General features: G+C 38.1%; 1 protein-coding gene and 1 long non-coding RNA gene across 4 annotated transcripts in view; both read right to left on the bottom strand.

Annotated features, from left to right (window-relative positions):
- LOC141767945 (duodenase-1-like) overlaps positions 1–23446 on the bottom strand; it is a 28447-nt gene extending 5001 nt beyond the window's left edge. The window contains exons 1-4 of one of the 2 annotated variants that reach the window (XM_074635701.1): positions 23210–23446; positions 22655–22808; positions 20699–21652; positions 19934–20092 (exon numbers count right to left, since the gene is read on the bottom strand). In XM_074635701.1, coding sequence (XP_074491802.1) covers positions 19934–20092; positions 20699–21652; positions 22655–22657 — 1116 coding nt within the window. In that variant the 5' untranslated portion in view covers positions 22658–22808; positions 23210–23446. Of the gene's footprint in view, positions 1–19933; positions 20093–20698; positions 21653–22654 lie in introns of both variants that reach the window. The other variant, XM_074635700.1, reaches the window with a different exon arrangement.
- Positions 1–25183, bottom strand: part of LOC141767947 (uncharacterized) — a 65335-nt gene that overhangs the window by 6295 nt on the left and 33857 nt on the right. The gene's annotated exons all lie outside the window — the stretch shown is intronic.

The raw sequence follows: 25183 nt of genomic DNA, 5'->3' as shown, positions 1-25183 counted from the left end.
AGTATCAAGGCATTCTGGAGCGAAATGTGCTGCCCAGTGTCAGAAAGCTTGGTCTCAGTTGCAGGTCATGGGTCCTCAAACAGGATAATGACCCAAAACACAGCTAAAAACACCCAAGAATGGCAAAGAACAAAACATTGGACTATTCTGAAGTGGCCTTCTATGAGCCCTGATCTAAATCCTATTGAACATCTGTGGAAGGAGCTGAAACATGCAGTCTGGAGAAGGCACCCTTCAAACCTGAGACAGCTGGAGCAGTTTGCTCACGAGGAGTGGGCCAAAATACCTGTCGACAGGTGCAGAAGTCTCATTGAGAGTTACAGAAATCACTCGATTGAAGTGATTGCCTCAAAAGGTTGTGCAACAAAATATTAAGTTAAGGGTACCATCATTTTTATCCAGGCCAGTTTCATTAGTTTGTTTTTTAAAATGATTCTGTTGAACAGCAATTCAAAAACAATGTCTGATTTTCATTAGTTCATTTTCAGTACATTTTTATTTATTATTACTTTTGTCAGTTTCAAGTTATTTCATTGACCATTGTGGGTTTTTCTTTCTTTAACGGAACGTTACCAACAACTTTGTCCACGTCTGTATCTTGATATATGACCACATCCTTCGTGCAAGGCATGTTTGCGAGTTTCCATCTTATGTTATCTTTGCATTATCTTGTTCAGTGATCTGATGCCTCAACAGCCTGAAACAAACATTATGTGATCAGTGTGTTTAACACAGTCTTTTCACATTAATTAATTCTTCCTCTTCTTACTTTTTATGTTATTCATCATTCAATTTTATATTTAGGACACTTTCGGCCTCTTGATTTAGTTAATTCTGGACCATTTTAAACCTCCTTTCCTCATTGTTTATGAATATTACTATATATTAAGTGACTTTTGTTAGATTGATTCAATAAGTGAAGAACACAGATGTCACAACAATATTATTTAGTGTCACTGTGGCCATGTGGCTGCTTTGGGTCATTCTATTAACCCTCTGAGACCCACAATAGACCCGTTTTAGTCTTTTTTTAGGGGGGTACAGGGGGTCTTTAGGGGGAGATAGCAGGTCAACAGCAGATGTCACATAGAAGTGAACATGAATTAATATAATTAATTAATTAATTTAAATGATTTGTAAAAGTTTATAAGGGGCATCATCATTTTATACAGCAGTTTGCTTTGTTGGCAAGTGTGATTATCACATTTCTTGATATATGACCACATCCTTCGTGCAAGGCATGTTTGCAAGTTTGCAACTTATGTTATCTTTGCATTATCTTGTTCAGTGATCTGATGCCTCAACAGCCTGAAACAAACATTATGTGATCAGTGTGTTTAACACAGTCTTTTCACATTAATTAATTCTTCCTCTTCTTACTTTTTTTTAAATTTTCTTTTTGTTTGGAAAAGGCGTTATCACAGTGTATATCAAACTTTACAGATAGTTATACCTAACTCTTTTCCCATTTTAATATACATGTACAGTCTATATGCATATGCCCGAAAAGAAGCATGCGGATGCCACAGTACTTGTGAGTCAACTCAGCCTTTTGGAGAACTGTGGGTCCTCCAACCTCACTTTCTGAAGTACGTGGCCGTGTAAACCGTTCCACAAGTCCAGATTATACACATCTACACACATCGATATTCACTTGCATACTCACGCGTATACAGCCTACATGCCCATGCATACTTCGCCATCAAACTATCAGCAGTTACATTTAGCTTTCTTACCTATGCCTATCTCACACTCTATTAAAGACATAACTATATACATTAGAACCAAGGGAGCTTACATTACATTCTTATTATTCTCAGCAAGAAGAGGAAAGGAAGAAAAGAGAAAAAAAGTCAGTGGAGTCATACAAAGTCTACTCTTATGGGGGTTATAAATTCGATCCATTTATTCCAAATCTGGTCAAATTTGCCCTTTTGGATCCTCAAAGAGTAAGTCAACTTTTCCATTTGAAATAGTTCAAGGGTTATTCCATACCAATCATCCAATGTAGGTGGTACTGGATTTAGCCACCTTCTTGTGATAGATTTTTTACTTGCCGCCAAAAGGGCCTGCAGCAGCTTTATATCACTCCTCTGTCTCAAAAACAAAATGTGGCCTAGATAAAGAGTCTCCAAGTTCAGAGGTATTTGAGTCTTAAATACAGTGCTTAATGAGTTATGAATACCTTTCCAGTATAAACTCAGTTTGGGGCAGTCCCAGAAAATATGAAAATGATTTGCCTCTATTGAGCCACATTGTCTTCAACACGTCAAGCTTGTGTTCTTGTATTTTTCCTGGTGTGGGGTCTTAAAATATCTTATAATATTTTTCCAGCAGTGTTCTCTGCAGTCTGTGGAGTAAGTAGAGGACCATTGAAAACTGCAAATTTCCCCCAAACCTCCTCAGACAACCCTATCTTCTTCTTACTTTTTATGTTATTCATCATTCACTTTTATATTTAGGACACTTTCGGCCTCTTGATTTAATTAATTCTGGACCACTTTAAACCTCCTTTCCTCATTGTTTATGAATATTATTATATATTAAGTTACCTTTGTTAGATTAATTCAATAAGTGAAGAACACAGATGTCACAACAAGATTATTTAGTGTCACTGTGGCCATGTGGCTGCTTTGGGTCATTCTATTAACCCTCTGAGACCCACAATAGACCAGTTTTAGTCTTTTTTTAGGGGGGTACAGGGGTTCTTTAGGGGGAGATAGCAGGTCAACAGCAGATGTCACATAGAAGTGGTGTACATCATCTGAAAGCTGGGAACCTGAAGGTTAATTTGAGATGCAGCTCAGCACTGTGTGTCAAGTTGTTCTAGTCATAAATCAGAAGTGAACATTAATTAATGTAATAAATCAATTACTTTAAATGATTTGTAAAAGTGTATAATGGTTTAGAACATTAAGATATAAGTATATGATGTCCATCCCCTTGCTTTATTATGTCTCATAAGTTGTTTCAGCAAATTTTGGGTTGATATCATTTGTTACACAGATTTGGGGCTAAATTTAACCATTTTTTACCACTCGAAAATTGATAAAAATGATCAATAATCCCTCCAAAGTTCCACATTAAGACGCCAAGTCCTTGAGGAACACCGTAGAAAAAGTCATGCTCTGATTTGGTATCAAAAGCTTTTGTCATTTTGAGATAATTGTATTTTTCAGCAATTAGATGGCGATCACTTCTGTTATGGTAACTGCTCAGAAACCTCCTTATTGTCAGTCTACCTAGGAAAGCCATCCATCCTCTGAATGCTCTAGGTCTCTAGGTTGTGGCTGTAAAGTTTCATGAGGCTGTGATTATCCTAGAGGTCACCACAGGTCGTTTTATACAGTGAGGTCAAATGGTCTCACTACAATGAAATGGCTACTATGGGGACTAACATCATCACACATGAATACAGTTGGGCTCATTGGATCCACAAGAGTCTCAGCTTTACAGTGATACACAATGTTATGTAATTCAAGACTGTTTAGGGACCCCAGTATGCAGAAATATTCAAACACATCATGTTAGAATAGGCAAAAATAACACATTTATACTGTATGAAAAAAACAGCATGTTTTTGTCCAAACTGCATGTGATGATCATAAAGTGGGCATGTCTGTAAAGGGGAGACTCGTGGGTACCCATTGCACCCATTTTCATTCACATATCTTGAGGTCAAAGGTCAAGGGACGCCTTTGAAAATGGCCATGCCAGTTTTTCCTCGCTAAAATTTTGCCCAACTTTGGAGCGTTATTTAGCCTCCTTCCCGACATGATGTCTGACATCATGATATCCTTCATATGATATCTGTGTCTTCACTCTAGCCCTAAAACTGAACCTACTAGAGCCTCTGAAAGACAGTAAAGTCAGTCGGGATCGCGGGACTCAGGGTGTTAATCCAGACTTGATTTTCTTCTTTTTACTTCATTCATGATTTATTTTCTGCGTCTTTCAATTTAGTTCATTCTGGATCATTGTGGACCTACTTCTCCTCACTGTTTGATAAGTTCACAATAAGTAAACTTAAATTGGGTGAATTTAATGAATCAATAACACTTTGTTTTATATCTACTTAATGAAAAGATGAGCTACTAATGCTAAGATACCAGATACTAATGACTTTCAGCTGTCAGCATTTGGCTGTTTGGGGGTTTTGGTAAAACAGCCCACTCAAACAGTTTTTCTGAATTCAGCGACAGACCAGACGAACCACAGAAACCAGTTTCCTGCTTCAGTTTTGAAACTAATGCGCTACTTTAATCGCTTAGATCATTATTTGACAGCAAGTGGTCTAAAGGGGCATCATTATTTTATACAGCAGTTTGCTTTGTTGGCAAGTGTGATTATCACATACACACGTGGACAAAATTGTTGGTACCCTTCCGTTAAAGAAAGAAAAACCCACAATGGTCACTGAAATAACTTGAAACTGACAAAAGTAATAATAAATAAAAATTTACTGAAAATTAACTAATGAAAATCAGACATTGCTTTTGAATTGTGGTTCAACAGAATCATTTTAAAAAACAAACTAATGAAACTGGCCTGGACAAAAATGATGGTACCCCTAGAAAAGATGTAAAATAGTTTGACCATAGGGACATATTAAACTAAGGTGTGTCCTGTAATTAGCATCACAGGTGTCTTCAAACTTTTAATCAGTCAGTCTGCCTATTTAAAGGGTCAAAAGTAGTCACTGTGCTGTTTGGTGTCATGGTGTGTACCACACTGAACATGGACCACAGAAAGCTAAGGAGAGAGTTGTCTCAGGAGATTAGAAAGAAAATTATAGCCAAGCATGTTAAAGGTAAAGGCTATAAGACCATCTCCAAGCAGCTTGATGTTACTGTGACTACAGTTGCACATATTATTCAGAAGTTTAAGGTCCATGGGACTGTAGCCAACCTCCCTGGACGTGGCCGCAAGAGGAAAATTGATGACAAATTGAAGAGACGGATAATGGGAATGGTAACCAAAGAGCCCAGAACAACTTCCAAAGAGATTAGAGGTGAACTCCAAGGTCAAGGTACATCAGTGTCAGATCGCACCATCCGTCGCTGTTTGAGCCAAAGTAGACTTAATGGAAGACGACCCAGGAGGACACCAAATCATGAAAAAGCGAGACTGGAATTTGCCAAAATGCATATTCACAAGCCACAAAGCTTCTGGGAGAATGTCCTTTGGACAGATGAGACAAAACTGGAGCTTTTTGGCAAGTCACATCAGCTCTATGTTCACAGACGAAGAGATGAAGCATCCAAAGAAAAGAACACTGTACCTAATGTGAAACATGGAGGAGGCTAGGTTATGTTCTGGGGCTGCTTTGCTGCATCTGGCACAGGGTGTCTTGAATCTGTGCAGGGTGCAATGAAATCTCAAGACTATCAAGGCATTCTGGAGCAAAATGTGCTGCCCAGTGTCAGAAAGCTTGGTCTCAGTTGCAGGTCATGGGTCCTCAAACAGGATAATGACCCAAAACACAGCTAAAAACACCCAAGAATGGCAAAGAACAAAATATTGGACTATTCTGAAGTGGCCTTCTATGAGCCCTTATCTAAATCCTATTGAACATCTGTGGAAGGAGCTGAAACATGCAGTCTGGAGAAGGCACCCTTCAAACCTGAGACAGCTGGAGCAGTTTGCTCACGAGGAGTGGGCCAAAATACCTGTCGACAGGTGCAGAAGTCTCATTGAGAGTTACAGAAATCACTCGATTGAAGTGATTGCCTCAAAAGGTTGTGCAACAAAATATTAAGTTAAGGGTACCATCATTTTTATCCAGGCCAGTTTCATTAGTTTGTTTTTTAAAATGATTCTGTTGAACAGCAATTCAAAAACAATGTCTGATTTTCATTAGTTCATTTTCAGTACATTTTTATTTATTATTACTTTTGTCAGTTTCAAGTTATTTCATTGACCATTGTGGGTTTTTCTTTCTTTAACGGAACGTTACCAACAACTTTGTCCACGTCTGTATCTTGATATATGACCACATCCTTCGTGCAAGGCATGTTTGCGAGTTTCCATCTTATGTTATCTTTGCATTATCTTGTTCAGTGATCTGATGCCTCAACAGCCTGAAACAAACATTATGTGATCAGTGTGTTTAACACAGTCTTTTCACATTAATTAATTATTCTTCTTCCTACTTTTTATGTTATTCATCATTCAATTTTATATTTAGGACACTTTCGGCCTCTTGATTTAGTTAATTCTGGACCCTTTTAGACCTCCTTTCCTCATTGTTTATGAATATTACTATATATTAAGTGACTTTTGTTAGATTGATTCAATAAATGAAGAACACAGATGTAACACCAAGATTATTTAGTGTCACTGTGGTCATGTGGCTGCTTTAGGTCATTCTATTAACCCTCTGAGACCCACAATAGACCCGTTTTAGTCTTTTTTTAGGGGGGTACAGGGGGTCTTTAGGGGGAGATAGCAGGTCAACAGCAGATGTCACATAGAAGTGAACATGAATTAATATAATTAATTAATTAATTTAAATGATTTGTAAAAGTTTATAAGGGGCATCATCATTTTATACAGCAGTTTGCTTTGTTGGCAAGTGTGATTATCACATTTCTTGATATATGACCACATCCTTCGTGCAAGGCATGTTTGCGAGTTTCCATCTTATGTTATCTTTGCATTATCTTGTTCAGTGATCTGATGCCTCAACAGCCTGAAACAAACATTATGTGATCAGTGTGTTTAACACAGTCTTTTCACATTAATTAATTCTTCCTCTTCTTACTTTTTTTAAAATTTTCTTTTTGTTTGGAAAAGGCGTTATCACAGTGTATATCAAACTTTACAGATAGTTATACCTAACTCTTTTCCCATTTTAATATACATGTACAGTCTATATGCATATGCCCGAAAAGAAGCATGCGGATGCCACAGTACTTGTGAGTCAACTCAGCCTTTTGGAGAACTGTGGGTCCTCCAACCTCACTTTCTGAAGTACGTGGCCGTGTAAACCGTTCCACAAGTCCAGATTATACACATCTACACACATCGATATTCACTTGCATACTCACGCGTATACAGCCTACATGCCCATGCATACTTCTCCATCAAACTATCAGCAGTTACATTTAGCTTTCTTACCTATGCCTATCTCACACTCTATTAAAGACATAACTATATACATTAGAACCAAGGGAGCTTACATTACATTCTTATTATTCTCAGCAAGAAGAGGAAAGGAAGAAAAGAGAAAAAAAGTCAGTGGAGTCATACAAAGTCTACTCTTATGGGGGTTATAAATTCGATCCATTTATTCCAAATCTGGTCAAATTTGCCCTTTTGGATCCTCAAAGAGTAAGTCAACTTTTCCATTTGAAATAGTTCAAGGGTTATTCCATACCAATCATCCAATGTAGGTGGTACTGGATTTAGCCACCTTCTTGTGATAGATTTTTTACTTGCCGCCAAAAGGGCCTGCAGCAGCTTTATATCACTCCTCTGTCTCAAAAACAAAATGTGGCCCAGATAAAGAGTCTCCAAGTTCAGAGGTATTTGAGTCTTAAATACAGTGCTTAATGAGTTATGAATACCTTTCCAGTATAAACTCAGTTTGGGGTAGTCCCAGAAAATATGAAAATGATTTGCCTCTATTGAGCCACATTATCTTCAACACGTCAAGCTTGTGTTCTTGTATTTTTCCTGGTGTGGGGTCTTAAAATATCTTATAATATTTTTCCAGCAGTGTTCTCTCCAGTCTGTGGAGTAAGTAGAGGACCATTGAAAACTGCAAATTTCCCCCAAACCTCCTCAGACAACCCTATCTTCTTCTTACTTTTTATGTTATTCATCATTCACTTTTATATTTAGGACACTTTCGGCCTCTTGATTTAGTTAATTCTGGACCACTTTAAACCTCCTTTCCTCATTGTTTATGAATATTACTATATATTAAGTTACCTTTGTTAGATTAATTCAATAAGTGAAGAACACAGATGTAACAACAACATTATTTAGTGTCACTGTGGCCATGTGGCTGCTTTGGGTCATTCTATTAACCCTCTGAGACCCACAATAGACCAGTTTTAGTCTTTTTTTAGGGGGGTACAGGGGGTCTTTAGGGGGAGACAGCAGGTCAACAGCAGATGTCACATAGAAGTGGTGTACATCATCTGAAAGCTGGGAACCTGAAGGTTAATTTGAGATGCAGCTCAGCACTGTGTGTCAAGTTGTTCTAGTCATAAATCAGAAGTGAACATTAATTAATGTAATAAATCAATTACTTTAAATGATTTGTAAAAGTGTATAATGGTTTAGAACATTAAGATATAAGTATATGATGTCCATCCCCTTGCTTTATTATGTCTCATAAGTTGTTTCAGCAAATTTTGGGTTGATATCATTTGTTACACAGATTTGGGGCTAAATTTAACCATTTTTTACCACTCGAAAATTGATAAAAATGATCAATAATCCCTCCAAAGTTCCACATTAAGACGCCAAGTCCTTGAGGAACACCGTAGAAAAAGTCATGCTCTGATTTGGTATCAAAAGCTTTTGTCATTTTGAGATAATTGTATTTTTAAGAAATTAGATGGCGATCACTTCTGTTGTGGAAACTGCTCAGAAACCTCCTTATTGTCAGTCTACCTAGGAAAGCCATCCATCCTCTGAATGCTCTAGGTCTCTAGGTTGTGGCTGTAACGTTTCATGAGGCTGTGATTATCCTAGAGGTCACCACAGGTCGTTTTATACAGTGAGGTCAAATGGTCTCACTACAATGAAATGGCTACTATGGGGACTAACATCATCACACATGAATACAGTTGGGCTCATTGGATCCACAAGAGTCTCAGCTTTACAGTGATACACAATGTTATGTAATTCAAGACTGTTTAGGGACCCCAGTATGCAGAAATATTCAAACACATTATTTTACAATAGGCAAAAATAACACATTTATACTGCATGAAAAAAACAGCATGTTTTTGTCCAAACTGCATGTGATTATCATAAAGTGGGCATGTCTGTAAAGGGGAGACTCGTGGGTACCCATTGCACCCATTTTCATTCACATATCTTGAGGTCAGAGGTCAAGGGACGCCTTTGAAAATGGCCATGCCAGTTTTTCCTCGCTAAAATTTTGCCCAACTTTGGAGCGTTATTTAGCCTCCTTCCCGACATGATGTCTGACATCATGATATCCTTCATATGATATCTGTGTCTTCACTCTAGCCCTAAAACTGAACCTACTAGAGCCTCTGAAAGACAGTAAAGTCAGTCGGGATCGCGGGTCTCAGGGTGTTAATCCAGACTTGATTTTCTTCTTTTTACTTCATTCATGATTTATTTTCTGCGTCTTTCAATTTAGTTCATTCTGGATCATTGTGGACCTACTTCTCCTCACTGTTTGATAAGTTCACAATAAGTAAACTTAAATTGGGTGAATTTAATGAATCAATAACACTTTGTTTTATATCTACTTAATGAAAAGATGATCTACTAATGCTAAGATACCAGATACTAATGACTTTCAGCTGTCAGCATTTGGCTGTTTGGGGGTTTTGGTAAAACAGCCCACTCAAACATTTCTTCTGAATTCAGCGACAGACCAGACGAACCACAGAAACCAGTTTCCTGCTTCAGTTTTGAAACTAATGCGCTACTTTAATCGCTTAGATCATTTTTTGACAGCAAGTGGTCTGATGGGGCATCATCATTTTATACAGCAGTTTGCTTTGTTGGCAAGTGTGATTATCACATACACACATGGACAAAATTGTTGGTACCCTTCCGTTAAAGAAAGAAAAACCCACAATGGTCACTGAAATAACTTGAAACTGACAAAAGTAATAATAAATAAAAATTTACTGAAAATTAACTAATGAAAATCAGACATTGCTTTTGAATTGTGGTTCAACAGAATCATTTTAAAAAACAAACTAATGAAACTGGCCTGGACAAAAATGATGGTACCCCTAGAAAAGATGTAAAATAGTTTGACCATAGGGACATATTAAACTAAGGTGTGTCCTGTAATTAGCATCACAGGTGTCTTCAAACTTTTAATCAGTCAGTCTGCCTATTTAAAGGGTGAAAAGTAGTCACTGTGCTGTTTGGTGTCATGGTGTGTACCACACTGAACATGGACCACAGAAAGCTAAGGAGAGAGTTGTCTCAGGAGATTAGAAAGAACATTATAGACAAGCATGTTAAAGGTAAAGGCTATAAGACCATCTCCAAGCAGCTTGATGTTCCTGTGACTACAGTTGCACATATTATTCAGAAGTTTAAGGTCCATGGGACTGTAGCCAACCTCCCTGGACGTGGCCGCAAGAGGAAAATTGATGACAAATCGAAGAGACGGATAATACGAATGATAACCAAAGAGCCCAGAACAACTTCCAAAGAGATTAGAGGTGAACTCCAAGGTCAAGGTACATCAGTGTCAGATCGCACCATCCGTCGCTGTTTGAGCCAAAGTAGACTTAATGGAAGACAACCGAGGAGGACACCAAATCATAAAAAAGCGAGACTGGAATTTGCCAAAATGCATATTCACAAGCCACAAAGCTTCTGGGAGAATGTCCTTTGGACAGATGAGACAAAACTGGAGCTTTTTGGCAAGTCACATCAGCTCTATGTTCACAGACGAAGAGATGAAGCATCCAAAGAAAAGAACACTGTACCTAATGTGAAACATGGAGGAGGCTAGGTTATGTTCTGGGGCTGCTTTGCTGCATCTGGCACAGGGTGTCTTGAATCTGTGCAGGGTGCAATGAAATCTCAAGACTATCAAGGCATTCTGGAGCGAAATGTGCTGCCCAGTGTCAGAAAGCTTGGTCTCAGTTGCAGGTCATGGGTCCTCAAACAGGATAATGACCCAAAACACAGCTAAAAACACCCAAGAATGGCAAAGAACAAAACATTGGACTATTCTGAAGTGGCCTTCTATGAGCCCTGATCTAAATCCTATTGAACATCTGTGGAAGGAGCTGAAACATGCAGTCTGGAGAAGGCACCCTTCAAACCTGAGACAGCTGGAGCAGTTTGCTCACGAGGAGTGGGCCAAAATACCTGTCGACAGGTGCAGAAGTCTCATTGAGAGTTACAGAAATCACTTGATTGCAGTGATTGCCTCAAAAGGTTGTGCAACAAAATATTAAGTTAAGGGTACCATCATTTTTTGTCCAGGCCAGTTTCATTAGTTTGTTTTTTAAAATGATTCTGTTGAACAGCAATTCAAAAACAATGTCTGATTTTCATTAGTTCATTTTCAGTACATTTTTATTTATTATTACTTTTGTCAGTTTCAAGTTATTTCATTGACCATTGTGGGTTTTTCTTTCTTTAACGGAACGTTACCAACAACTTTGTCCACGTCTGTATCTTGATATATGACCACATCCTTCGTGCAAGGCATGTTTGCGAGTTTCCATCTTATGTTATCTTTGCATTATCTTGTTCAGTGATCTGATGCCTCAACAGCCTGAAACAAACATTATGTGATCAGTGTGTTTAACACAGTCTTTTCACATTAATTAATTCTTCCTCTTATTACTTTTTATGTTATTCATCATTCAATTTTATATTTAGGACACTTTCGGCCTCTTGATTTAGTTAATTCTGGACCATTTTAAACCTCCTTTCCTCATTGTTTATGAATATTACTATATATTAAGTGACTTTTGTTAGATTGATTCAATAAGTGAAGAACACAGATGTCACAACAAGATTATTTAGTGTCACTGTGGCCATGTGGCTGCTTTGGGTCATTCTATCAACCCTCTGAGACCCACAATAGACCAGTTTTAGTCTTTTTTTAGGGGGGTACAGGGGGTCTTTAGGGGGAGATAGCAGGTCAACAGCAGATGTCACATAGAAGTGAACATGAATTAATATAATTAATTAATTAATTTAAATGATTTGTAAAAGTTTATAAGGGGCATCATCATTTTATACAGCAGTTTGCTTTGTTGGCAAGTGTGATTATCACATATCTTGATATATGACCACATCCTTCGTGCAAGGCATGTTTGCAAGTTTGCAACTTATGTTATCTTTGCATTATCTTGTTCAGTGATCTGATGCCTCAACAGCCTGAAACAAACATTATGTGATCAGTGTGTTTAACACAGTCTTTTCACATTAATTAATTCTTCCTCTTCTTACTTTTTTTTAAATTTTCTTTTTGTTTGGAAAAGGCGTTATCACAGTGTATATCAAACTTTACAGATAGTTATACCTAACTCTTTTCCCATTTTAATATACATGTACAGTCTATATGCATATGGCCGAAAAGAAGCATGCGGATGCCACAGTACTTGTGAGTCAACTCAGCCTTTTGGAGAACTGTGGGTCCTCCAACCTCACTTTCTGAAGTACGTGGCCGTGTAAACCGTTCCACAAGTCCAGATTATACACATCTACACACATCGATATTCACTTGCATACTCACGCGTATACAGCCTACATGCCCATGCATACTTCGCCATCAAACTATCAGCAGTTACATTTAGCTTTCTTACCTATGCCTATCTCACACTCTATTAAAGACATAACTATATACATTAGAACCAAGGGAGCTTACATTACATTCTTATTATTCTCAGCAAGAAGAGGAAAGGAAGAAAAGAGAAAAAAAGTCATTGGAGTCATACAAAGTCTACTCTTATGGGGGTTATAAATTCGATCCATTTATTCCAAATCTGGTCAAATTTGCCCTTTTGGATCCTCAAAGAGTAAGTCAACTTTTCCATTTTAAATAGTTCAAGGGTTATTCCATACCAATCATCCAATGTAGGTGGTACTGGATTTAGCCACCTTCTTGTGATAGATTTTTTACTTGCCGCCAAAAGGGCCTGCAGCAGCTTTATATCACTCCTCTGTCTCAAAAACAAAATGTGGCCCAGATAAAGAGTCTCCAAGTTCAGAGGTATTTGAGTCTTAAATACAGTGCTTAATGAGTTATGAATACCTTTCCAGTATAAACTCAGCTTGGGGCAGTCCCAGAAAATATGAAAATGATTTGCCTCTATTGAGCCACATTATCTTCAACACGTCAAGCTTGTGTTCTTGTATTTTTCCTGGTGTGGGGTCTTAAAATATCTTATAATATTTTTCCAGCAGTGTTCTCTCCAGTCTGTGGAGTAAGTAGAGGACCATTGAAAACTGCAAATTTCCCCCAAACCTCCTCAGACAACCCTATCTTCTTCTTACTTTTTATGTTATTCATCATTCACTTTTATATTTAGGACACTTTCGGCCTCTTGATTTAATTAATTCTGGACCACTTTAAACCTCCTTTCCTCATTGTTTATGAATATTATTATATATTAAGTTACCTTTGTTAGATTAATTCAATAAGTGAAGAACACAGATGTCACAACAAGATTATTTAGTGTCACTGTGGCCATGTGGCTGCTTTGGGTCATTCTATCAACCCTCTGAGACCCACAATAGACCAGTTTTAGTCTTTTTTTAGGGGGGTACAGGGGTTCTTTAGGGGGAGATAGCAGGTCAACAGCAGATGTCACATAGAAGTGGTGTACATCATCTGAAAGCTGGGAACCTGAAGGTTAATTTGAGATGCAGCTCAGCACTGTGTGTCAAGTTGTTCTAGTCATAAATCAGAAGTGAACATTAATTAATGTAATAAATCAATTACTTTAAATGATTTGTAAAAGTGTATAATGGTTTAGAACATTAAGATATAAGTATATGATGTCCATCCCCTTGCTTTATTATGTCTCATAAGTTGTTTCAGCAAATTTTGGGTTGATATCATTTGTTACACAGATTTGGGGCTAAATTTAACCATTTTTTACCACTCGAAAATTGATAAAAATGATCAATAATCCCTCCAAAGTTCCACATTAAGACGCCAAGTCCTTGAGGAACACCGTAGAAAAAGTCATGCTCTGATTTGGTATCAAAAGCTTTTGTCATTTTGAGATAATTGTATTTTTCAGCAATTAGATGGCGATCACTTCTGTTATGGTAACTGCTCAGAAACCTCCTTATTGTCAGTCTACCTAGGAAAGCCATCCATCCTCTGAATGCTCTAGGTCTCTAGGTTGTGGCTGTAAAGTTTCATGAGGCTGTGATTATCCTAGAGGTCACCACAGGTCGTTTTATACAGTGAGGTCAAATGGTCTCACTACAATGAAATGGCTACTATGGGGACTAACATCATCACACATGAATACAGTTGGGCTCATTGGATCCACAAGAGTCTCAGCTTTACAGTGATACACAATGTTATGTAATTCAAGACTGTTTAGGGACCCCAGTATGCAGAAATATTCAAACACATCATGTTAGAATAGGCAAAAATAACACATTTATACTGTATGAAAAAAACAGCATGTTTTTGTCCAAACTGCATGTGATGATCATAAAGTGGGCATGTCTGTAAAGGGGAGACTCGTGGGTACCCATTGCACCCATTTTCATTCACATATCTTGAGGTCAAAGGTCAAGGGACGCCTTTGAAAATGGCCATGCCAGTTTTTCCTCGCTAAAATTTTGCCCAACTTTGGAGCGTTATTTAGCCTCCTTCCCGACATGATGTCTGACATCATGATATCCTTCATATGATATCTGTGTCTTCACTCTAGCCCTAAAACTGAACCTACTAGAGCCTCTGAAAGACAGTAAAGTCAGTCGGGATCGCGGGACTCAGGGTGTTAATCCAGACTTGATTTTCTTCTTTTTACTTCATTCATGATTTATTTTCTGCGTCTTTCAATTTAGTTCATTCTGGATCATTGTGGACCTACTTCTCCTCACTGTTTGATAAGTTCACAATAAGTAAACTTAAATTGGGTGAATTTAATGAATCAATAACACTTTGTTTTATATCTACTTAATGAAAAGATGAGCTACTAATGCTAAGATACCAGATACTAATGACTTTCAGCTGTCAGCATTTGGCTGTTTGGGGGTTTTGGTAAAACAGCCCACTCAAACAGTTTTTCTGAATTCAGCGACAGACCAGACGAACCACAGAAACCAGTTTCCTGCTTCAGTTTTGAAACTAATGCGCTACTTTAATCGCTTAGATCATTATTTGACAGCAAGTGGTCTAAAGGGGCATCATTATTTTATACAGCAGTTTGCTTTGTTGGCAAGTGTGATTATCACATACACACATGGACAAAATTGTTGGTACCCTTCCGTTAAAGAAAGAAAAACCCACAATGGTCACTGAAATAACTTGAAACTGACAAAAGTAATAATAAATAAAAATTTACTGAAAATTAACTAATGAAAATCAGACATTGCTTTTGAATTGTGGTTCAACAGAATCATTTTAAAAAACAAACTAATGAAACTGGCCTGGACAAAAATGATGGTACCCTAGAAAAGATGTAAAATAGTTTGACCATAGGGACATATTAAACTAAGGTGTGTCCTGTAATTAGCATCACAGGTGTCTTCAAACTTTTAATCAGTCAGTCTGCCTATTTAAAGGGTCAAAAGTAGTCACTGTGCTGTTTGGTGTCATGGTGTGTACCACACTGAACATGGACCACAGAAAGCTAAGGAGAGAGTTGTCTCAGGAGATTAGAAAGAAAATTATAGCCAAGCATGTTAAAGGTAAAGGCTATAAGACCATCTCCAAGCAGCTTGATGTTCCTGTGACTACAGTTGCACATATTATTCAGAAGTTTAAGGTCCATGGGACTGTAGCCAACCTCCCTGGACGTGGCCGCAAGAGGAAAATTGATGACAAATCGAAGAGACGGATAATACGAATGATAACCAAAGAGCCCAGAACAACTTCCAAAGAGATTAGAGGTGAACTCCAAGGTCAAGGTACATCAGTGTCAGATCGCACCATCCGTCGCTGTTTGAGCCAAAGTAGACTTAATGGAAGACGACCCAGGAGGACACCAAATCATGAAAAAGCGAGACTGGAATTTGCCAAAATGCATATTCACAAGCCACAAAGCTTCTGGGAGAATGTCCTTTGGACAGATGAGACAAAACTGGAGCTTTTTGGCAAGTCACATCAGCTCTATGTTCACAGACGAAGAGATGAAGCATCCAAAGAAAAGAACACTGTACCTAATGTGAAACATGGAGGAGGCTAGGTTATGTTCTGGGGCTGCTTTGCTGCATCTGGCACAGGGTGTCTTGAATCTGTGCAGGGTGCAATGAAATCTCAAGACTATCAAGGCATTCTGGAGCGAAATGTGCTGCCCAGTGTCAGAAAGCTTGGTCTCAGTTGCAGGTCATGGGTCCTCAAACAGGATAATGACCCAAAACACAGCTAAAAACACCCAAGAATGGCAAAGAACAAAATATTGGACTATTCTGAAGTGGCCTTCTATGAGCCCTGATCTAAATCCTATTGAACATCTGTGGAAGGAGCTGAAACATGCAGTCTGGAGAAGGCACCCTTCAAACCTGAGACAGCTGGAGCAGTTTGCTCACGAGGAGTGGGCCAACATACCTGTCGACAGGTGCAGAAGTCTCATTGAGAGTTACAGAAATCACTCGATTGAAGTGATTGCCTCAAAAGGTTGTGCAACAAAATATTAAGTTAAGGGTACCATCATTTTTATCCAGGCCAGTTTCATTAGTTTGTTTTTTAAAATGATTCTGTTGAACAGCAATTCAAAAACAATGTCTGATTTTCATTAGTTCATTTTCAGTACATTTTTATTTATTATTACTTTTGTCAGTTTCAAGTTATTTCATTGACCATTGTGGGTTTTTCTTTCTTTAACGGAACGTTACCAACAACTTTGTCCACGTCTGTATCTTGATATATGACCACATCCTTCGTGCAAGGCATGTTTGCGAGTTTCCATCTTATGTTATCTTTGCATTATCTTGTTCAGTGATCTGATGCCTCAACAGCCTGAAACAAACATTATGTGATCAGTGTGTTTAACACAGTCTTTTCACATTAATTAATTATTCTTCTTCCTACTTTTTATGTTATTCATCATTCAATTTTATATTTAGGACACTTTCGGCCTCTTGATTTAGTTAATTCTGGACCCTTTTAGACCTCCTTTCCTCATTGTTTATGAATATTACTATATATTAAGTGACTTTTGTTAGATTGATTCAATAAATGAAGAACACAGATGTAACACCAAGATTATTTAGTGTCACTGTGGCCATGTGGCTGCTTTGGGTCATTCTATCAACCCTCTGAGACCCACAATAGACCCGTTTTAGTCTTTTTTTAGGGGGGTACAGGGGGTCTTTAGGGGGAGACAGCAGGTCAACAGCAGATGTCACATAGAAGTGAACATGAATTAATATAATTAATTAATTAATTTAAATGATTTGTAAAAGTTTATAAGGGGCATCATCATTTTATACAGCAGTTTGCTTTGTTGGCAAGTGTGATTATCACATTTCTTGATATATGACCACATCCTTCGTGCAAGGCATGTTTGCGAGTTTCCATCTTATGTTATCTTTGCATTATCTTGTTCAGTGATCTGATGCCTCAACAGCCTGAAACAAACATTATGTGATCAGTGTGTTTAACACAGTCTTTTCACATTAATTAATTCTTCCTCTTCTTACTTTTTTTAAAATTTTCTTTTTGTTTGGAAAAGGCGTTATCACAGTGTATATCAAACTTTACAGATAGTTATACCTAACTCTTTTCCCATTTTAATATGCATGTACAGTCTATATGCATATGCCCGAAAAGAAGCATGCGGATGCCACAGTACTTGTGAGTCAACTCAGCCTTTTGGAGAACTGTGGGTCCTCCAACCTTACTTTCTGAAGTACGTGGCCGTGTAAACCGTTCCACAAGTCCAGATTATACACATCTACACACATCGATATTCACTTGCATACTCACGCGTATACAGCCTACATGCCCATGCATACTTCTCCATCAAACTATCAGCAGTTACATTTAGCTTTCTTACCTATGCCTATCTCACACTCTATTAAAGACATAACTATATACATTAGAACCAAGGGAGCTTACATTACATTCTTATTATTCTCAGCAAGAAGAGGAAAGGAAGAAAAGAGAAAAAAAGTCAGTGGAGTCATACAAAGTCTACTCTTATGGGGGTTATAAATTCGATCCATTTATTCCAAATCTGGTCAAATTTGCCCTTTTGGATCCTCAAAGAGTAAGTCAACTTTTCCATTTGAAATAGTTCAAGGGTTATTCCATACCAATCATCCAATGTAGGTGGTACTGGATTTAGCCACCTTCTTGTGATAGATTTTTTACTTGCCGCCAAAAGGGCCTGCAGCAGCTTTATATCACTCCTCTGTCTCAAAAACAAAATGTGGCCCAGATAAAGAGTCTCCAAGTTCAGAGGTATTTGAGTCTTAAATACAGTGCTTAATGAGTTATGAATACCTTTCCAGTATAAACTCACTTTGGGGTAGTCCCAGAAAATATGAAAATGATTTGCCTCTATTGAGCCACATTGTCTTCAACACGTCGAGCTTGTGTTCTTGTATTTTTCCTGGTGTGGGGTCTTAAAATATCTTATAATATTTTTCCAGCAGTGTTCTCTCCAGTCTGTGGAGTAAGTAGAGGACCATTGAAAACTGCAAATTTCCCCCAAACCTCCTCAGACAACCCTATCTTCTTCTTACTTTTTATGTTATTCATCATTCACTTTTATATTTAGGACACTTTCGGCCTCTTGATTTAGTTAATTCTGGACCACTTTAAACCTCCTTTCCTCATTGTTTATGAATATTACTATATATTAAGTTACCTTTGTTAGATTAATTCAATAAGTGAAGAACACAGATGTAACAACAACATTATTTAGTGTCACTGTGGCCATGTGGCTGCTTTGGGTCATTCTATTAACCCTCTGAGACCCACAATAGACCAGTTTTAGTCTTTTTTTAGGGGGGTACAGGGGGTCTTTAGGGGGAGACAGCAGGTCAACAGCAGATGTCACATAGAAGTGGTGTACATCATCTGAAAGCTGGGAACCTGAAGGTTAATTTGAGATGCAGCTCAGCACTGTGTGTCAAGTTGTTCTAGTCAGAAGTCAGAAGTGAACATTAATTAATGAAATTAATTAATTAATTAATTAATTAATTGAAATGATTTTCACTCTTATTTGACAGTAAGTGGTCTACAGGAGCATCATCACAAATTTCATAAATGTAAAAAGTATATTAAAAAAAATATATTGTAGCCTACAGCAGTTGGAAATACTTACTAAGATTTATAACTGCATACGTTATTGTCTTATTAGAAAGTGAAATCAAATGATTAAAAGATTAAAGAAAATCTGGATTATCAGCTGGGTATAGACTGCCCTGGGGCCCCAAACCCAGAGGGGGCCCAAAGGCTCCAGGCTCACCTTGTAGCAGGTTGTGATAATTAATTTCATTGCAAGTTTGTTTGTTAATATGCAGTATTAAAGCCTGAAGGCAACGCTTGCATTGCTATCTGCTCTTGAGAGCCCATCTTGTTGAGGGGCCTTTAGTTAAAATCTAGTTTTAAGGCCTTAATGACTTTGGGATACATTGTTCTTAAATCGTACATTTTCCTATAGGGAATTTATTTATTTATTTTGCCCACTTAGGTGCAGGACTCAACAGACTGAAACAATCACACACTTGATATATTATGGCCTTATGAGGTTGATTATGTGGCAAACAGCTGTCCTCTTCCACATCAAGCAAATACCTGTTGAATAAAAGTCTAAGATTTACTCCTTTTAACTCCTGATATAAATAGCTGGCTTTTTAGCTGTTAGATGTTCCACTTTCTTCACCTACTTGTCGCTATCTTTGCCTGTCCCTTAGGTAGTGTACGGTGGGGTTATTCTGATGGTTTGTCACTATGAGCAACACCTTAAATTTGACCCAGTTTATTTAAAAATATTGATTAGTGCAGCTTTATAAAAAGGAAAAAAAAACAATTCCTTGTTATACATTTATTTCCATAATGTCGAGAATAATGAGATTATTAAGTCTAGAAATTCACCTCTTCATCCAGTCTGTTAAGGAGTTGATTCATCTCAGGCGGGAAAGCTGTCCGCCTAGCCCGATAGAGTTTAAGGAGCCTTGGAGTGTGCTGATTAATGGCTGCTCTGAAGTTGTCTATTAGGTCCTTGTTGGTGATCCGAAGAAACTCTTCCCTGATCTGTTGAAGAACAACAGAACAGCAAACTTAAATGTCCAATACTAAATCAATACAATTTCAACACCATCCTCATGTTAAAATATGTATTTTATTAACCCTCATCCTTGGGACCCCAAGAATGTTCAACTGTAAGAAACAACCATCATAGCACCATGTTAACTTATGCCATCTCAAAACATTATTAGTGTAATTAATGTCATCTGAAGGATGGCATTAATTACACTAATAATAAATTAGTTAAATTAGGACCCATGACAAACATTTGATCCATTTATTATATTTTACCTATTTTAACTGCATAGGCTGCAATTAGGTGCTTTTGGTGGGACCCCAAGGACCCCAATACATTGGTATTTTTAAAAAGCCCTAATTAAAACAGAAAACAATGTTATGAAGTTATAAGGAACAAATTGATTGACAAAGTCATGAAAAATTGGAATGATAGAACAAAGCACCTGTGAGATATGACAAAAAGTATACCTCTGGGGTCTGGCGGTACCCCAGTTGGTAGGATGAGGGTTAATAGAAGTAAACAACTTCAGATTCTTATTTTGCAAAGACTAAATCTGAAACACAACATAATATATTCTTTGCTCAGCTGCTTACCTCTGCCTCGTAAAACAGAGCAGGCCACCGCTCCTGAACCTCTGACACCATAGGCACTAGCTCCACAATCTCCTTGCGCCTCAGGGAGAATGTCACCTCCATCTGTTGCTTTATGAGTGCAACATTCTTATTCCTCTTCTTTAACTCCTCAACCAGAGCTAGTCTTTCCTCCTCCAGCGAGTCATCAGTATGGGTATCTGGGTGGTCAGGAACATAGTTAATCTCCCCTCGCTTTGCTCTCTTCAAAGAAGGACCTGCACCATCATCTTCACCGCTTCTTCTCCGGTTAATGCTGACCTCAATGCAGCCTGCGTTACTTAGCTTGGACCTGTAACTACCAAGTTTGTATTTTATGCTCATTTTCCATCCATCATACCCCGTTCCACTGCCCGGTTCTCGAAGGCAGGGGTGCCTACTGACGAGAGCAGAAGCAGCAGACCCAATCTGGTCTTGATCTGGATAGGCTTTCACTTCAAAAACTGCCTGAGCAATCTTATCCAAAATGTCTATCTTCATGTCTCTGGTTATGCTGATACCTTTCTTGGTCTTTTCATATGCCTCATTGCCTTTGCGTAACTTCAATTCCACATCATAGGAAAAGGCTGGAATGGGAAAAGGTGAAGGCCACTCTGATATACTTCGCAGATAGTTCTTGATAAAAGCGGAGGGACTCTGTGGTGACTCTATGGTGGATAAACTGGCTGTGTCCAGGGAAGACCCTGAATCAACAGAGTCTGAGTCTAAGATAACACGTTCAGGTGGCAACTCATGAATATCCATCAAATTACAGAGAGCGTTATTAAAATCTGGGTCCTCAAACTGTAATGTGAAGCTGCCTTGAAGTTGCAGATTTTCCAGAAGAATGTTTTGCAAATTTTCAACTGATTCAGGTACTTGAGGAAGCACCAATTTACGAGACATTGATGGGGAGATTTTCACCAGCAGTAATAAACCCTGTGTTAGATGAGAAAAGAATAAAAGACAGAAGGTTCAGATTGCAGAAGGCAGAAAAACAAGACAATTTCCCACAAATTAGATTAATAAACAGCGCTGTTATAGTTATATTGTGTCAGTACTACCTACTACAGATGCACCGATTGCAATTCTTGGCTGATTACGATTTTTTAAGAGTCTGACCTGTCGATTTTGATTTTTGCCGATTCCAATTTTCTTTCTAAGAACTATAATTGACAGCAAGACTCCAGGCTAACTTTTTTTTACCACCGTCCCAAAACATTATTTCAACTGTCCCAAAAGTCAGTGTAAACCGTAAAAAATTCTAAATGTTATCTTTTTACTTGGTTATTGTAATCTATCGTGGTTATTTGCATAAAAAAACATAATTCGAAATTTAAATATAATATTTAATAATTTCTTTAAATATTTGCTTTGATTTTTAAAAATTGTGGCGTTAGTAGTTTTAATTATCTATTATGTAATAAGTGTCTGATTAAATTAGTTGTTCCAAATGTTTTATGGTTTTTCCTCTAGGGGTTATTTTGCAGTTGTGACAGTTGAGCTTTATGTTCTTCACTCACGCTGAAGAACTTCAACAATGACGACGATGTGTGTGTTGTTGTGACATTATGGTCTGTGCCGCTGTGTGCAGATGTAAAACTATCATGGGACGACGGCACGTGTGTAAATGTGACCAGCAAAAAATTGGCAATATGAATGTTTTTTGGGGTGACAACACAAGAGCTCATGTCCCGTCTCATCACCCCAAAAACAAATGAACTTTCTAGTAAACTTGCTCCTCCCTGTGATGGGACAGTCATCACATAATGTTAAAGTTATAAAATGTAAAGGCTAGTAGTGAGACATCACATCAAAACTCAGATCATGGTTGGAAACTTTGGAAGAGCATTATATGTTATGATCTTGTCTGAATGGAAGAGAGAGTGAAAATGAGAGTAAAAGCGAGTTTTTTCTATGAAGAGTAATCAGTATACTCACCATTCTGCGTCCCTTCAATGCAGCAGGCACACTTTTGGGGTCACCAGTATCTTCCCTCCCACTGTGTATGCAGTCAATGGATGACAGTTGTTGAGAGCCTCAGGATCGAAAATCTCAGGTGTCTGCATAGATGTTCTCCACAAGCTCGAAAGACCTAAAATGTTCCAGGTACCAAGATGTGAGCTTTTTGCCAACAAAGGCCACTTTTTCAGGGCTAACTACTATGGTCACAATTTATAGAATTCTGGCAGTCCACTGCAGTGTCCAGCTGATATAATCATACCCGCTGCATAGCGGTTTCCAAATGTCTTTAGAAAGGGACACAGCTTCAACACGTGGATACTTTCTCTCTATCACTGTGCGCAGGACAGCATCCAAAGAAGGTGTTTTGATGTCAGTTACTTTCTCCACATGTAACACTGGCTTAAAAGACTTTGGTTATCAAATTGGCATGCAATCATCTGCTGGTGTTTTCTGGACAGCATGAGAAGCACATTTTTAAAGTTCTGAACATCATGCACAGTCTTATTGAAAAAAGTGTGTTTTGACTCAAACCTCATTGTCCATAATTCCACCAATGGACCAAAGCAGCGTATAAGGTAAGGATAATGTTCCGCAAAGTGGTACTTTGGGCGCAAGCTAAAATCAGGAAAAGTGTCTGTGACTGCATTCATCTCAATCTGAAAGACAAAGGTGACAATTTGCTGGAAATTAGCAAAGCAGACAGTGGAAGAATAATTAATGATGTGGTTAATTTCGCTCACACAGGTTCTTAATAAGTTTTAAACATATCAATTTAATGTAATTGTAAACAGACTGCTCTCTGGAATTGACAGTATTTTGACAAATTTAATACAATATTCTGTCCCATTCATTTGGATAGTTAAATTTTTTAAAGAATAGCTTATGCAAATAGTCTGCACAGGGCTCTCCACTCCTCCACTCCGACCTCACAAGCAAACACGGAGGTGGCAGAGCCGAAATGGCGGGGGCTAGCCGCGCTAACAATGCTAACAGAGCTAATAGTGCTAACAGAGCTAACAGAGCTAACAGAGCTAATAGCGGGACACAGTAAAAACAAGGCCGACGGACGCTCACCGATGGCCCCAAACTGTCCGTCGGTCGACCATCGGCCTGGTGTGTCAGTGCCTCTAAGTGTTGACAGAGCAGAGGTTAACGCTTTGTCATGCCAACAAATACAAGTTAGAGTTTTTACAGTGTACATAGATCAAGCAAATGACATACACAGTAGGACTGTCACTTTTTAATAAGATTTTAATATTTGTTCAAACGTGGGAAAAAAGCATAGACTATATATAAGAAGTGGACGTAGTCACCGTGACGCCATCCATTGGTTTGTCTGTCGTTTTGAAGCCTCGAGTTCGGCATTTTGTTGTTTTGCAACAAGAAGTGACACGAGATGGTGGAGCTAATGATGCCTTCAAATGACCTTTTCTCCCTGTTTGTGGATACAACTCGGTCACAGCAGGTGAGCTTTTTATTGCATTAATCTTACAAGTGAGGCACACAGATGCAACAACATTATTGTTTGGTGTGGAAATACTCAGCACAGCACATGAAACATTTCTCTGAAATCTGTAGCAAACTAGACGAACCACATAAACCACAGTTTCCAGCTTCAGGTTTGAGTGTTGTTCTCACAGTTGTGAAACTAATGATCAAGTTAGTACACAAACATACACAGATCGAGCCAGAGAAATCATTACCTTGCTTTACATATGACATTATATAGTATATAGTATGTAAAATGCTCACTTCCTGTCATGTTTTGTAATGATTTGGTGAGAGGATTTGTCATGTAACAAGTCATGCATTCACGCTTATTCATTGAACAAATCTGACTACATTATTCAGCGTTTTCTCTTCACAAATCTATATTCAGATACAGCTCAAATATACATAAATACAAGCTGTTGCTGTCTGGTTTTACTCAGCAGAGACGGCCTGAGTAAGACCAAAGAGTTGCATAGTTTCTTTTTGACCATTGGTGGGCGCCACTCCATCAGTTTATGTTACGTCTGCACCCTGCAGTGCATTAAAAACCTCTCTCCGTCAAAGCCAAACAACTGAGTCATCCTTCTGAGTGAATCTGTTATATGGGTCGTTTTAGCCTAGTGTTTCTATGTTAGCAAGTGCCTATCTGTCTTTCTGCTAGACTTAGTCATTCCTAAATATGCCCAGTAAGCCCAGTTTAATTTACAATATCTTTCTCTTAGCAAGTCTTATTTGTTGCCACAGTGGAAATATTTTGCTAATAAGTTGAAAGCGTCTCCGGACGTCTTTGGACAAATAGCCAAGATTCACAGAATGTAACGTTCAAAGATGAAATGAGCCCAAATATAGTCTGAAAATGTCAAAGAAAATCTGAGGGGCAAAACTCATTTCTTTTAAGATTAAAAAAAGTTATTTTTATAAAATGGTCACTATGTCCTGACAGTAGTGCATGAGACAGGTAACCGGAAAAAAATAATAATATGCCTCTGTGTCCTCCGGTGTCCTCTGGTCCTC

Source organism: Sebastes fasciatus, chromosome 5 (genome assembly GCF_043250625.1).
Source record: "Sebastes fasciatus isolate fSebFas1 chromosome 5, fSebFas1.pri, whole genome shotgun sequence".
NCBI lineage: Eukaryota > Metazoa > Chordata > Actinopteri > Perciformes > Sebastidae > Sebastes > Sebastes fasciatus.
Note: the sequence above shows the minus strand (reverse complement) of the source record. Positions and strands in the feature narration are given on the sequence as shown.